The sequence below is a fragment of the Mustela erminea genome, chromosome 1 (assembly GCF_009829155.1).
Source record: "Mustela erminea isolate mMusErm1 chromosome 1, mMusErm1.Pri, whole genome shotgun sequence".
Lineage (NCBI taxonomy): Eukaryota > Metazoa > Chordata > Mammalia > Carnivora > Mustelidae > Mustela > Mustela erminea.
In genome coordinates, this window is record NC_045614.1 from 171,286,805 (window position 1) to 171,303,115 (window position 16,311).

The 16,311-nt window shown below is 38.6% G+C and overlaps 1 protein-coding gene across 1 annotated transcript in view; it reads left to right on the forward strand.

Moving 5' to 3' along the window:
- The window catches only part of IMPG2 (interphotoreceptor matrix proteoglycan 2), an 85,987-nt gene extending 75,968 nt beyond the window's left edge, over window positions 1-10,019 (forward strand). The window contains exons 14-18 of the mRNA XM_032350482.1: window positions 557-767; window positions 2,533-2,721; window positions 4,304-4,505; window positions 4,978-5,057; window positions 7,666-10,019. Of these exons, the coding sequence (XP_032206373.1) occupies window positions 557-767; window positions 2,533-2,721; window positions 4,304-4,505; window positions 4,978-5,057; window positions 7,666-7,678 (695 nt within the window). The 3' untranslated portion in view covers window positions 7,679-10,019. The remainder of the gene's footprint in view (window positions 1-556; window positions 768-2,532; window positions 2,722-4,303; window positions 4,506-4,977; window positions 5,058-7,665) is intronic.
- Window positions 10,020-16,311: the final 6,292 nt, after the last annotated feature.

Consider the following 16,311-nt stretch of genomic DNA (forward strand, 5'->3'; position numbering starts at 1 on the left):
AGGGCTGATATATTTTTCTAACATTGGCTTCCACAAATCTCAAATGTTCTTAGCTGCTCTTATTGGGTTATACACACGCCTGAGGCTCCTATCAATGTCTGGGCTTTGTTTCCTGTTCCATGTTCTCACTATGGGATAGGGCATTTAGCATCACATATAGAATAGAGGTAGCCTGTGGTAGGTTAGGGTTGGTGCAGATGAATGGTACATGAAAACTGTGTTCAATTTAGATTGACAACTACATGGCATAGGTTTTTAAGTGTCTTCCTGCTCCCTTGGTAAACAATGAAAAAGCTTACTCAGGTCATTGAGTTTTATGCTTTGGCTCTGGATTTTTAGAGATATTTAACAACAGCTCATGAATCCAAGGATGAGTCAGAATTTTTTTGTGGTATTAGCGGTGATGGTGTATTTTAATGTTTCAGGAAGGGGGGTGTCTCTTGTTACTTTGGAGGGGGGTAGTGTTACTGGAGGGACTTCATGTACTCGTTCCTGTGTTTTGCCTTTTCTTGTTTCATTCTCTAGCGGGTTTTTTTTTTTTTTTTTAATGTTTTAGGTGATCAAGCCAACCTTTGCAAGTTTCAGGCATGCAATGAATTTTCTGAGTGTGTAGTCAACCCCTGGAGTGGAGAAGCAGAGTGTAGATGCTTCCCTGGGTACCTGAGTGTGGAAGAACTACCTTGTCAGAGTCTCTGTGATCTACAGCCTGACTTCTGCTTGAATGATGGAAAATGTGACATTATGCCTGGACATGGGGCCATTTGTCGGTATGTTGTAGTTAGAGATTTTGTTTTCCCAAGGTTATGGATACTTCCTCCATATAGATACTTCTTGGATGGGTCTGATGAGTCTATACCTATGATTTTAGGATAATCACAGCAATATTTATTATAGAAGTTTTATCTAGGCAATAGATGGATGCCCTCTAGTTCTCATGTGGAGAGTGGGTCAATTAATAGGGCTCAATTATACCCAGATTGATTGGTTATTTTATTTTTATACTTTTAAGATGCTGTAAGAAAAACATTATTTAAATGTGTCTTAATTAGAGTACTTGAAGTAGTTGGAGACCTTTGTGTTGGTTCTTAGTGGTGATGATAAGGCAATTTATATTCAAATTAGGTTTAGGCTAAGATAATACTTTACACTGTGAAATTTTATTGTCTACTTGGATATTTTCTTTTTTTTTTTTTTAAAGATTTTATTTATTTATTTGTCAGAGTGAGCATGGGCAGACAGAGTGGCAGGCAGAGGCAGACGGAGAAGCAGGCTCCTACTGAGCAAGGAGCACGATGTGGGACTCGATCCCAGGATGCTGGGATCATGACCTGAGCAGAAGGCAGTGGCTCAACCAACTGAGCCACCCAGGTGTCCCAACTTGGATATTTTCTTAATGCCTGTGGCTTTCTCTTGGTCCTACTGAATGTTTGAAAATAAAGAAAATCAAGTATTTAAAGTCTTTGAAATTGCAACAAATATATTTTAAGTAACTTAGGTCCATTTTTTAATAAGGCAGAACTACAGAAACTCCAGCAGACAGATGAACAGATTTGGGTAGTCTAGCCATTCTCCCCGGTCATTTTCCTTAAACAAAATAGAACAAATCAGCCTCTGAACCATACAACAACTAGTCACATGGTTGTAAAAGGAGAGAATGCTGAGAACGAGCAGAGAAACATGAATAAGAAGACAGTTTATGGATGTCAAGATGTGCAAATATTATAGATGCCAGACCCGGAGGATATAAGTGGGAATGATCCAGACTCTTCTGTTCAAAAAAGTACAAAGTTTAGCTAGAAAACTCAAAGGAAAAATAGTCTTTTTTATTTTCAGAGAAGTTAATATTATTCTGAAAACCAGTCATTTCCTTGCTGTTCTCAGAATTTAAGACACGTTTGCACAAGTCTGGAGCCTGGGTGTTGCAGGCATCTCTGCAGTATGGTGAAAGAACACTAGGAGTTTAGAGACCTGGGTTCTAGACCCAGAGCTGTTGCTGACTAATTGTGTGATCTCAGTCACTTTCCTTTCTAGGTCTGTTTTTTGTTAAGTATAAGTAAGGAATTTAATTAGAACACTTTATATCTACCCAATCTTTTATTTAGTTATTTACAAATAGTCAGGGAGGACATACTGGGTCTGTATGAAGCACTAATCACAACCTTAAATTGTATGATCATTGAATCTATTATGTTCACTTCTTTTAAAAAAAATTTTTAAAAGATTTTATTTATTTATTTCTGGAGAGCGATCACAAGTAGGCAGAGTGGCAGGGAGAGGGAGAAGCAGGTTCCCCACTGAGCAGAAGGCCCACTGTGAGGTTCCATCCCAGGACCCTGGGATCATGACCTGAGCTGAAGGCAGATGCTTAACTGACTAAGCCACCCAGGCGCCCCTTTTATGTTCACTTCTGTACTGAAGCTTCACTTGGTCAGCCTTTATTTTGTTACCTTTCCCCAGTCCCGCCAAAGGTTCTGCCATTGTTGTTTTCAACACAGTGATTCTGTTTTTGGACTTTGTCACTTCTCATTACAGATGCCGGGTGGGTGAGAATTGGTGGTACCGAGGTGAGCACTGTGAGGAGTTTGTGTCTGAGCCCTTGGTCATAGGCGTCACCATTGCCTCGGTGGTGGGGCTTGTCCTCGTCTCTTCTGCTTTTGTCTTCTTCTTTGTCAGGACTCTTCAGGCTCATTATGATAGGAGGGAAACAGAGAGGCCCATCAGGTAAATAAGATAAATTGCTCTCTAATGGAATAAAATGTTCCTTTTAGTCATTTATTTTGTACTTCTTATATGCCAAATATTGGATAATGATCTGGGTGGAGGAGAGCTATAAAGTTGAATAAAAACATGGTCCCTGGCCTGAAAGGGTGTTAGATTAGAAACAAACATAAGCAATGGTATGAATAAGATGAGGGATAAATTGCTTTTGCCTGGGAAGAGAGTCTTAGAAGTTTTAATGATGGTTATGATATTTAGCCAGAAATAAGAGTAGATATTTGCTCTGGGGGTGGCTAATTGAATGATCATGAGCAAAGTCACAGGAATCCATGAATCTCAAGGCACACTGAAGGAGTGGCATTGTTGAATGTGGTCAAAATGCCTCTTTCCTGGTGGGAAGTGGTTAGAAGGGTGATGGACACGAGGTGAGGCCCTTGTGTGAGGACCACATTTGTTAGTTTGTTCCTTTTGGTTCATTCCAGTCGTAATTAGCCAGACTTCAATGTATTTTTAATTTTTAATTATTTTTTTAAAAAAAGATGTATTTGTTTATTTGAGAGAGAGTGTGCATGCACATGCATGACTGGGTAGAGGAGCAGAGGGAGAGAACCCTCAAGGAGACTCCCCACTAAGCACAAAGGCCATGATGGGGCTAGATCTCACCACCCATGAGATCATAACCTAAGCTGAAACCAAGAGTCAGAGACTCAATTGACTGAGCCACCCAGGCACCGCATAATTAGCCAGATTTTAAATCTGGCTAAGAGTCTGACAAGTACTGAAATCTGGTTCTCTGTTTAGTAGCTCCATTAATAGGAGAAATAAAACTTGCTCAACTTAGGAGGCTAGGGATTCAGAGACCTTTTAGTTGTTATGTGATTGAGATCCCCACTTGTACTTTGCTTCTGGGTTTCTAGAGTCTATAAGGGCTACGCTTCAGGTTCAGGTTACCTTCCCTCGACCTCTGGCATGGCTAAGAAGTTACCTCTCCTAGGTGCCTAGAGTACCCAGGAGGACATACTTCCATCATTGTTCTTAAACTTTTTATTGACTCACTTTGCATTAGAGTATAATCTCATTCAGGACAGAGTTCCACCAAAGTCTTCATATCATCAGCATCTGTGATAACCCTAGGCACATAATCAATGCTGAGTACATATTTGTAGCTCTGAATTGAATTTCACTAAGGTCTCCCTACATTTATTTTCTACCAATTCTCTGTGTAGTTACATGGTTACATACTGATTTTGATTTACATACTCAGGGAATGATGGAGCTGTATTCATTTAATGATATGCTATCTGTTGACATATTTCCTCATTAATATTTATTAATAAACACTGTGGGGCAAATAAAGATAGATGATACGTGAAACAGTAATTCCTTAGGACCCTTGCCATGTAGTTGGGGACATGATAATGACAACACCTGATCTGGATATTTCTCATAGTCACATTCCTACATTTGTATCCAGGTCACCTCTTTTTCTTGCTCAATAGAAACCTTACCGCAGGTAAATAGTCTTCTAAGTAGTTGAGCATCTGAAGAACCTGAACCAACCATCCTTTCCTTTTTGTGGTTCCAGCAGGCAACCCGACAGCCTCTCATCCATTGAAAATGCTGTGAAGTACAATCCTGTGTATGAAAGCCATGTGGCTGGACCCGAGCAGTATGAGGGACCCTATCCTCAGCACCCCTTCTCTAGTTTTGCAGGTGGAGAAATGATTGGTGGTCTGAGCAGGGAAGAAATCCAGCAAATGTATGAGACCAGTGGGCTTTCCAGCGAGGTAGGAAACTTTGCTTTTCTGTTGCTGCTCTGCTGGGGTGTGTGTGTGTGTGTGTGTGTGTGTGCGCATGTATGTGTGTGTGTGTGTGTACATGCACACATGTGTGCGCATGCATGTACATGGGCTTCAGGAAAGGATGAAAAATATTTCATGATCAGTTTCTTTCCTCATGATATCTTCCAGGTGATGTGGTATGCAGGGGATATATAATTCTGAGCCGTAACTCATTTCCCACCCAGTGGCTTCTTTTTGCATTATTAGCAAATGCTTTCTCTCTCCTCCCTCCCTTCCTTAGGAATATATCTCTGGGTTTTTAGGAGTGATTCCTGCAATATCCAAACCCCCCATCTCTCTGAAAAGGCCATTCTTTCCTATAGCTCTCCCTTGGATAGCCCAGAAAGCTAGAACTCCTTCTAAAGAGCTGTTGAGGCTTTTCTAATGTAATGTATGGTCTTTTTTTTTCTTTTCTAAGGAAATTCAAGAAAGAATGAGAATTCTGGAACTGTATGCCAGTGATCCTGAGTTTGTAGCTTTCGTGAGAGAACATCAAATGTAAGCATCTGATATAGTCTTCTTCTCAGGTTCCTTGCAGGGTGCCTTCTAGTAGGGGCACCCGCGTAAGTACATAATTCCTGTCCACATGACGTGGGTTCCAGGGATAACCGATGTTTGTTGAGCTCTTTACAGTTCATATGCTTCCACACGGATTACTTCATTTATTCTTCATAATGGCTTTTTAAGTTGAACGTCTTGTATTTAAATTTTTAAAAAGATTTTATTGATTTATTTGAGAGAACAAGAAGGAGGGAGCGAGAGAGAGTGCATCTGAGGGTGGGGGAGGGCAGAGGGAGAAACAGACCCCCTGCTCAGCAGGGAGCCCGATGTGGGGCTCAATCCCAGGACTTGGGGATCATGACCTGAGCTGAAGGCAGATGCTTAACCTACTAAGCCTCCTAGGCACCCCTGTATTTAATTTTACAAATGGGGAGAGGAAGCCTCGGAGAGATGAAGGGACTTAAGACCATAATGATAGCAAATGGCAGAGAAGATTTAAAACTAAGACACTGTTCTTGTCTAGAGATGCCTGGGCTGTTCATATTTTCTCTCTTGTTACCACAGATATCACATGTGATTTAATGCTATGCAATATTTTTCATAGACAGTTTCTAAGAAAAGCATTTGAGCAGCCATAAATCCTCACATATTTTGATGTATCTTTCCATTTCTGTCTTTGTAGACACTTGTCAGTATGCTTTGAATTACACAAATCTCATTAAGGTATACATTTTGTCCTTATAAAGTTCATCTTACATTTCCCGCTATCTCTTTCCATTTGCTTTTCTCAGCATGCATTTTGGGCAAGTGTCTGTAATTATTTTTCTTTGCTCCCCAGGATCCATAACCAGCCTTAGGTTATAAAAATAAACTATCTTGTAAAGAGACCATTATAGACATTAATTGAGTATAGTGGGTGAGATATAATTTGGCTTTGATTTTTGGTCCTGTTGCCCTCATAAAGGTACCTCCTTATGTATGGGTTCCACCGAGGCCAGATATCCTCATCTGGCTTTTAGAAGAGAAAAACCAGAGCAATTCATGCATGCTTACAGAAGAAATTGATGAAAGCTCATGATCACACAGAGCTCTGATGGGAGCCCCTGCCCCTATGCTCTGAATCCCTTCGTTCCAATAGGCAGCCCCTCACTCATGGTTCTGATTAACTGTAACCTAAGGGAACTGAAGAAGATGCTTATTTATTTATTTTTTAATAAACATATAATGTATTTTTAGCCCCAGGGGTACAGGTCTGTGAATCACCAGGTTTACACACTTCATAGCACTCATCACAGCACACCCCACCAATGTCCATAACCCCACCACCCTCTCCTGACCCCCCACCCCCCAGCAACCCTCAGTTTGTTCTGCGAGATTAGGAGTCTCTTATGGTTTGTCTCCCTCCCAATCCTATCTTGTTTCATGAAGAAGATGCTTATTAATTCCATGTACATGGTGGAGACTCCTTTAAAAATCTCTAAACATCTGAAAAAAATTTAAAAATAAATTAATAAAAATAAAATAAAAAAGAAATGCAAAAAAAAAAAAAAATCTCTGAACACTGACTTGGCCCCATTGTCAACCTTGCTGAATGCTGTTAGAGCAATATTACTGGGAGTCTACCTTTTTTTTTTTTTTTTTTAGATTTTATTTATTTATTTGACAGAGAGATCACAAGTAAGCAGAGAGGCAGGCAGAGAGAGAGGAAGGGAAGCAGGCTCCCTGCTGAGCAGAGAGCCCGATGCAGGACTTGATCCCAGGACCCTGAGATCAGGGCCTGAGCTGAAGGCAGCAGCCCAACCCACTGAGCCACCCAGGCGCCCCGGGAGTCTGCCTTTTAAAGACCAGGACTTCTACTCCTCCCTGAATCTCCAGCCAGCAGATGGCCTATTGCTCCATTTCAGTGGTATCCAATAGAAAGAACATGATTGATGTTGCCTAAGACTATTTTTAAGTTCTTTAGAGCCTTGAGTGTGCTTCCTGAGTTAAAAACGTATTTCATCTAGACTAGGACATCCAAAGAAAGGATTCAGGAGAGCCTAATTAGGGACACACAGATTAACTACATGCTACAGTTCCTTATGGTAACTATCTGCCATGGAAATAGAAATGAAAAAGAAAAAAAAAAGAAATATACCAAAAAAAAAAAAAATCAATGTAACAAAGAAGATTTAAACAAAAAGATCCTGTGAAACAGAAGAAAGCCCATGCAGACACTGTAACCTTAAGAGGGATGTTTACTGAGGGAAGACAGCATTGCAAAAATGTTAGGCCTGCCGTCCATATGACATTTTCAATTTCACGTAGTCTCAGCATCTACGAGTATCCCAAGAAAAAGTGGGCTTGATTTAGAATTCATAAAAGCTTGACAGCGTCTTCACAGAGTGGGGTTTCTTTTTGTTGTTGCTGTTTTTGTTTGTTTGTCTTATTTGTTTTTTAACTTGGCAAAGCCCAGGAAAACTTCCCTGCAAGGAAAGAAAATAGAAAGTATTAGTGATCTTAGGAACATAGTTTGGTGATGTATCGTAACAAAAGTGCATTACAGGGCATTCTTGCTTTTTCCATTAATTGTTCTCTGTTTTTTGTTTTTGTTTTTTCATGGCAGGGAAGAGCTTTAACCAAAACTTCTATTTTGAAACTGATCAGAAGCCTAGAGAAGATGGAGATCCCTTGCTACCTCTGTCATATAATTAACCTGGATTTTAAACTCTGTTGGAAGAAGAATTTTCTACTCAAAAAATTAAGTTTGGAGACCAATTTTTTTTTCCAGCTTAAAATTTCAGAATATAGTAAGAAATATGGCAATTTTTATACCTACAAAGACCAAAAGTTTTATTTAAAGAAACTGAAAATGGTATGAGTTCTGGGAAGTATTCTACAAGGAAAAAAATGACCCGAGAATTGGGGCTGGATTTGGGGTCTGCTTCTGAATCTCTGAAGGTGTGACTCAGAAACGGTGGTTCAGGTTTCCCTGGAGGAAAATAAGGCAAGACTCTTTCAGGAGAAGGCAGGTTTAGTAAGTGAATATTTGGTAGTATGTCTGTTATTGTTAGAATATTGTGGAATGAAAAGCCTTTGAATTAGTTTTATAAAGTTTGTAGTCAGACACTCATTTAAATAAAAAACATTAAGTATTTTTGGCAGTTAGACTGCTGAAGGAAAAACAACATTTTTGTGATAGTATAGAATTAGGCTTGTACTTTTTCTACCAGAGTTTTGAATTTCCTCAGCATGTGAATCAAGACCACATTATTGTTAAGTATGTCAGTATCCTATTTTTTTTTTTTTTTTTGGTTGTCAAGGGCAATACATATGTATAGTGTTTAATGGGTTCCTGTTAGACTGCAGATGAATTTAATCATATGGACAGGGAGGGAGTAGGCATTGGTCAAAGTCACAGCACTGTTAATATACTTTGCTGATTGTTGGGTGGACTAAGTCGAACTAATGGGCTCCTTGACTCTTCTTCTGCTATCTCATGTTGTCCTAGGCAAGTCCTGGATTTTTCTAGTTCCTGATATATTAATTGGGAAAGCAGCACTAACTACCTCACATAGTATAGGTTAGCTTGTTTACATTGCTTCTTCTTATGTAATAGTTTGTGTCTAAATTCATTCCTGCTTACATGAAACATGACAGGACTTTTACTGCAATTAAAATTTTAAAAATTATATAGGTAGGAAACATCCACATATTATATAAATCTTAATTGAAAATTGAAGTTTTCCTCTTTCTCTCTAGTAAATTTTCGAGTGGGTAGCTTTGGAGGGTGCAAGGAGAGGGCCAAATAATCTTCACTATTAATATCAAATTGCATATACAAATAGCTTATTATTGATATAGTTATTTTATGTTAGATATCTTCATGTTTGCCAAAAACAATCTTGAACATTTTGATTTCTTTCTGATCAGATTTAACCAGATTAGACTGACTATAAGATAAAATACTTAATTCATGTATTTTTTTTTCTTAACTTGATGATTGCCAATGTCACTCATTATGGAGATATCCAAAACTAAATCTCTGAGTACATGGCATAGTAAAACTATTGAAAGTCTAGAAGATATCCAGCTAGTTTGCAAAGTATGTATGGTGTGTGTTGGTATGAAGGTTCCTGTATCTCGGTATTCCTTTTCATTCCCTACTCACTTAATGGATTTTCTACGAGTTCAGAGTAGACACAAGCCACTGCTTGGACATTTTCTACTGGGCTCATTTGAAAGGAATTGATAATTAATTATCTTTAAAGCATTATAAATGTTAATGATATTTGCCATTACTAAATGCTTAATTTTATTTCTGAAACTTTCAAAGATTTCTGTTTAACCTTCTTGTGTTTCAAACTTTTTTCCTAAACTTATATGTGTTAAATGAAAAGAAAATTTGTCTTTATCACACATTAACCCTAGACTGCAACAGTTTGAATGTCTGCTTGCTGGCAGAGTTCTAGATGGGCATAGAAGGAGTCTGGGGCAAGTCACCACCTGGAACATAGGAAAAGCACAAATTAAAAGAGCTAAAGAAGATTGTTGTTTTCTAGAGGCTAAGCAGTAAAGTGGGAATTTGAGAATGCTGACATGTCTCTGGCTCTCCCTTTTATATGACCTTTTTGTGTAAGCACAGATCATTCAGCCCTACATGAATGTCTGCTCCACACCTATTAAATGGAAGAATAAGGGAACTCCCACATCTCAGGGATAATGACTTTGCCCTACTCTTGCTATAGCTGAACCACAGTGGGAAAGATCAGAGAATGCAGCTTCCAAGGTGACAATCCATAGGGCTAAAGGAGCTATTGCTCTAACGGGGCAGAGGACATTGAAAGATCTTCTTTTTAAAAGAGCTTTCCCTGAGGCAATTTAATGGAATGTTCATTTAAAAGTATAAGGACTTGGGCGCCTGGGTGGCTCAGGTGACTAAGTGACTATCTTCAGCTCAGGTCATGATCCTGGAGTCCCGGAATCAAGTCCCAGATGGGGCTCCCTGCTCGGCAGGGAGTCTGCTTCTCCCTCTGTCCCTCCCCCTTCTCATGCTCTCTCTCTCTCAAATAAATAAATAAAATCTTTTAAAAAAATCTTAAAAAGTATAAAGAATTAACTCTCCTTTGGGTTGTATGGTTTTTGGAACATGCTCATTAACCTAGTAATAGAGTATTTAATAAAAATATCACCTTACTTGAAAACAATAAAATGCAGTTAGCACTAAAAGTATATGGTAAATAATTCACACTTTTTGGATTGATAAAGTGCTTTGGAGTATTGTACATATAGCCTTCATAACTGAGTGTACATTCACAATTACTGTTTTCCTGGGTCTGGATGAAGGGGAATTTGTTTGATTAATAAGACTCAATTTCTACCATGGCAATGTTTAAGGATGTTTGTTCACATTTATGTGCCCTAAAGTCTCATTTAGTACTTAATAAAACAAGTATAGGGTTTACTTGATTTTATTCCTACTTCTTTGTTTTTTCTTCTCCAGTATCTAGTTATTATGGGTTGGCAGCTCCCCCTCCCCCTCCTCTTGGTTACCATAGAGTGATTATAATGTAGTTGAACAACCTGACTCTCTAGAAGCTTTTGTTTTTTTCCTCATTTGCTTAAGGTAGGGATGGAAAGAAAACTAATGGAGTTGGTTAAAGAAAGATTGCTGGGGGATGTAGCTAGTACCAGCTGTTCTGTAACTAGAGAAGGAATTGGTGACCTGTCTAAAAAGAACAGATAATACATAAATATGGTGTTAGCAGTCCAAATCAATCCTGCATGGGAAAGGCAGAAGGAAAATCAGCTACCACCGAAAGCAGCAGCATCAGAAACCTCAATTTTCAGTCTCTTTCTTTCCTACATTTTCATCTTCACTTTCTGGCAACAGGGCATGAGGAAGTTCTAAATCAATCTTGGAAAGAGGAAAGTGGTCTTAATTTGATTCCAAAGACTGAATTATAAAAACACAAATAGGGAGAAATGTGTCTAATAAAAATGCCCATTAACTGATTAATTAGTGACCTAGTTTTAGTTACTAATTAGGAGAAACAGTGAGTAATAACTCTGTTTTTAATAAGCTTTGTTCAGGATAAGCCCTAGTCACTGTTAGCTCTTGGCCTTGTGATGCTGGTCAGCTTTCTAGGTCCTTCAGTATATGTCCCAAATGAGCTAGTTCTTATTGGACTCTGTTCCATGAACTAAACTTTAAATTATCTTTTCACCAACATACACACATGTTTTATGTCCCCCACTTAAAAAAGAAAAGAAAGTGGGTTAAGCTGCTGCCTTCGGCTCAGGTCATGATCTCAGGGTCCTGGGATCGAGCTCTGCATCAGGCTCTCTGCTCAGCAGGGAGCCTGCTTCCTCCTCTCTCTCTCTGCCTGCCTCTCTGCCTACTTGTGATCTCTCTCTGTCAAATAAATAATAAAATCTTTAAAAAAAAAAAAGAAAGAAAAGAAAAAGATTTATTTATTTATTTATTTATTTTAGAGAGCATGCTTGGGTGGGGTGGGGGCAGAAGGGAAGAGAGAGAGAGAGAATCTCAAGCCAATTTCTCACCAAGTGGGAATCCCAATGCAGGGTTCAATCTCATGACCCTGAGATCCTGACCTGAGCTAAAACTGAAAGATGAAAGCTCAACTGACTGAGCCACCCTGGTTCCCTGTGTCTTTCCCCTCTGCCCCGCCTTCTCCCTTCTTATTTTGGTGCAAATAAATCTGTGCTAAGATAATAATAGCTGTTAAGGAATCATGATTTTTAAAAAAGATTTTATTTACTTATTTGAGAGAAAGATAGCATGTGAGCAGGGAGGGGCAGAGGGAGAGAGGGAAGAATTTGAACCAGGCTCTGCACTGAGAGCAGAGCCCTATGTTGGGGATCAATCCCAGGACCCTGAGATTATGACCTGAGCAGAAAATCAGAGTTGGATGCTTAACCAACTGAGTCACCCAGGTGCCCCAAGGAATCATGATTTTCTAAGTAACAACAAAATGGTATGTGGGCTTTCTGGATATAGTTCATGTTTCCAAATGAATAACTCTTATTGTCAATATTGCACACACCATGGCAGATTTGGGGAAGAATATGCATATTTTGGCAGGTGGGTGTTTGAATGAGTCTCAGAAAACCCTTTTCTGTACCATGTACGCTTTTATTCCATTATTCATTAATGTTTTTATAATTTTTAAAATTTGTGTCACTGACTTTCCACTAAACTGAATTCTTTAATGTTAGAGTCATATCTTGCTAATTTGTTATTCATGAAGCCAAAGAATGGTTTGCCTACTGTAGACAGAGTTTGTCTACAGTAAATATTAACTCAATTGGCTTGAGATAGTGGGTTATATGTAGGTACCTATTTTATGACTAGCAAGCAAATGATTAATTTGTATCTTGGGAACAAATTAGGTGGACCTGGGAGGGGTTTACAAACTGTTTGGAAAGAAATGGTTTATAGAGATTTTAAAGTAACCATAAGTGTGTCAAGAGACTATGGACTCTGAAAAACAATCTGAGGGGTTTGAAAGGGTGGAGGGTGGGAGGTTGGGTGAACCAGGTGGTGGGTATTAGAGAGGGCACAGATTGCATGGAGCACTGGGTGTGGTGCATAAACAATGGATCTTGGAACACCGAAAAAATATAAAATTTAAAAAAAGAGTAAGGAATGTGCTAGCATAGTAGATACAAGCTTCTTGTGTGTGGTTGGTGAGGGAGTGAAGATCAGGGAGCTTGCAGAGACAAGTTTGTAGGAATAAAAATTTGACTTTACTTTGTATTGATAGATTAGGGAGCATAATGCATATAGAAAACATTGTTTAATCTTAAAATACAGGTGTTTTTAAAAAAAATGATCTGATTTCTTATTTATTTCTTTATTGCACAGAGCAGAATAAAATAAAGGCACTAGGGAGCAAGATGTGACTCAGTTCTTCCCTTTTTTCAAACCAACCAACCACAACAAAGCACTACCAGAGAGAGGGATAAGTTGGTTAAACCTGCCAGTTTTATTTATGTTCTTGTAATCATATCTTTTGAAAGTGATGCTGTGCCTTTAAAATTAATTAATTAATTTTAATTTAATTAATCATGTTTATCCTGCACATAGCAGCAACTGATTTTGTTATTTCCTCTCAGGTTCCCCATGTTTACCATAGGGGAAAATTCATAACTAAATCCTAGCAAAGTGGCTGGTGTCTCTGTGCTCCAAAGGAAAACTCCTGAAGTGGGAAAGCTTCATGCCAGATTCCTCCAGGTCATGATATAACTTCTTGGAAGCATCTATTTGGCTCCATGCTCCTAAAGGGGCAGGTATTCGTTTTGCTCAGTGTCAGATCATTTGTAAATACTTAGAGTCATATTGCTGCTTATGTGATACCATCAAAAGTTAAATATTTCATTCCCTATAATGAATGAAGGAAACACATTTATGATTCAGATTTTTTTTTTTTTTAAGATTTTATTTATTTATTTGACAGACAGAGATCACAAGCAGGCAGAGAGGCAGGCAGAGAGAGAGGAGGAAGCAGGCTCCCTGCTGAGCAGAGAGCCCGATGTGGGACTCGATCCCAGGACCCTGGGACCATGACCCGAGCCCAGTGCAGAGAACTTAACACACTGAGTCACCCAGGTGATTCATGATTCATGATCCATGAATCAGATTTTAAATTGCTATTGCTCTGAAGTCACAGAAAATAAAACAAATTCAAAATTTTTTGAAGTTTGAGGAAAAATTAAATTGTAATTATTTGAAAAAACAGACATGAGTTTAATCTCCAAATGATTCTTATGAATTAGTAGTTATGATGCCCCTTTCCCTACCCTTTAAAAAATTTTACCATGGGCACCATTTTTCCACTTAACTTTTAATGGAGAAAACTGTGAAATTTCTTTTCCTCAAAGAATCTGTGCTTTTTTGCTGTCTTAATACCTTACTTACTATAAATAAGAGAAGCCTGATGATAGAAACTAAAGGAAAAAATGATTCTTTTCCTTTTTTTATGCTATTTGGATTTGGAATACCTCAGATAAAATAAGTATCTAGGTCACATTCTACCATTTAGCGATAATTTCATTTTAGATGAATAATCAATCAGTAATTCACATTGCAGTCTCCGTTGGGAAAATGGATTTAATGGCCTGTTTCCAGAGCCAGGTTAGATTCTTCAAAGTATCCACATGAAGAGAGTGTTGGGTTGGAACTGCACCTTTAAGATGTTCCCGTTTCTCTTAAAAATGTTAATGTAAAGATAACTTATTTCTAGAGAGATTTATTTTCCTTATGAAGTACTCTCCATGACAGTAGTGTAATGATCTCTCTTCCTCAAAAAGAAAGCTCTAAAACACATGTTGAGGGTTGGAAATACCTTCTGTTCAATACTGTGAGCCAGGAAAATTTTCCATTGCTTCACTTTTTCTTATTTTACTTTCAGATTTGCCAGTGATGTTTCAAAATCAGCATTTAACTTGGAATTGAAAAGCTGCAAGCTTAAATGGACTTTCCATTAATGAACAGGTTTAAACATTATTCTATTTTGAGGATCATCTTAAATTAATTTTGACTTAAAAATAGTTGATATTTTGGAAAGATCTATAAAATCAGATGATTTCTCTCAGTTTTATTAAAGCAAGGTGGAGAGAATAGAAATAGAAATCCAGTAATGTTAGGGCACATGTTATAAACACAGTGGCTTTGCCGGAATTTCTTCAGGGCCCAGGTAGGAGCCACATTGATTGATGGTATTTAATCATTTCTTCCTGACACAGGCCTGTGATACATTGTGCTGCCCTTATCTATACATTTACATCAGGACCTCACAGTGACCATCACTTGGGATGGCTGAGCAGTGTACCAAGCAAGAGCCAGATCCCTGCTGTCTGTTCCAGAACTTACCAGGAAAAGATGAGAGCTACATGACAACCTGCAGAGATAAATATGTTACAGTTCAGTTACTCCAGAGTTTCCTTCTAATTGCGTTAAAAACATTTTGGCACTAATGCTATTTAATTTAGAATAGACGATTGGGTAAAATTATTACCTAAAATTTTCATTGTTGAGGCCATCTTTTATTGCAGACTTATGTGAATTGAAACACAATATTTTGGGGGGAGAGGGGTAAAGGGAGAGGGGAAGAGAGAGAATCTTAAGCAGGTTCCATGCCCAGCATGGAGCCCGACGTGAGACTCTATCTCATAACCCTGAGATCATGACCTGAGCCGAAATTAACAGTTGGACTCTTAACCAACTGAGCCACAAAGGGCTCTTGAAACACAATGTTTTTAACCTCTCAACTTTTATATTGATTTAAGGGGCAATAATACTGCCATTCCCAGGTTATAAAACTATTCCTCAGAACCGGAAAAGGAAGTAAAATACCTTGAGAACTCCATTTGAAGTTTCTTTTTATTATCTAGGAGACTGGAAAATGCAGTAATTCTAGCCAACAGAGGTAGTCATGAGACCTGATTTTCCAGTATTAATCCATTTGCCAAAATTTAGACCATGTACAGAGCTCACAAGCCACCCAGGTCTGAAAACCTAACTCCCATCTCAGCCACCAGTGAGGTGGGAGGTACTTTTGTGTTGATGGGCACATGTAATGTCTCCATCCCCACCTCATCTTAATGTGACTTCTTGACCCTCTGCATGTTTTGAGTTGCTGATGGCTTCTAGCTATGGCATCTTCTTCTTCCCTGGCCACAGTGATCTGTGTGTACTCATGGTTACTATGTGAGCTCAGTGTCTGCTCCACACTCATCACCGTCACAGAGAACTTGTGTCCGAGGCTGGCCTACACAGTGCCAAGTGGATGGGAGGGCATGTTGGGCTGAGTGGCTGGAAACAGAGACTGACAGTGCAATCTGTTGTTAAAGTAGCTAGTAGAGGTGTGGCAGATGAATAATATGACATCTTTTCCCCTAGCCCTGAAACTGGTCACTTTTAAGATGAACACTAAATAAAATCAGCAGGTCTACATGTCAGTATTGTCATCAAATTTACCTTCCTAAAGGAATAAGGTGTTTTTTTTTTTTTTAAAAGTAAAGTTATTGTTGTTCTCTTTCATATGCCTTTCTTTGGTCTGCTACTAGTTTGGGTGTCCTATGTGATTCTGGAATTATTGAAAAAGATGGCGACTTTCATTTAGCCATGGTTAAATTTTATTCCTTTCTAACAGATAGGTAGGTTTCCTCCTATTCATATATCTGGGTTTAGAGCATGCAAAATAGCTTCTATATTTGACTAATCGAAACATAAATGTAACTTTGGGCA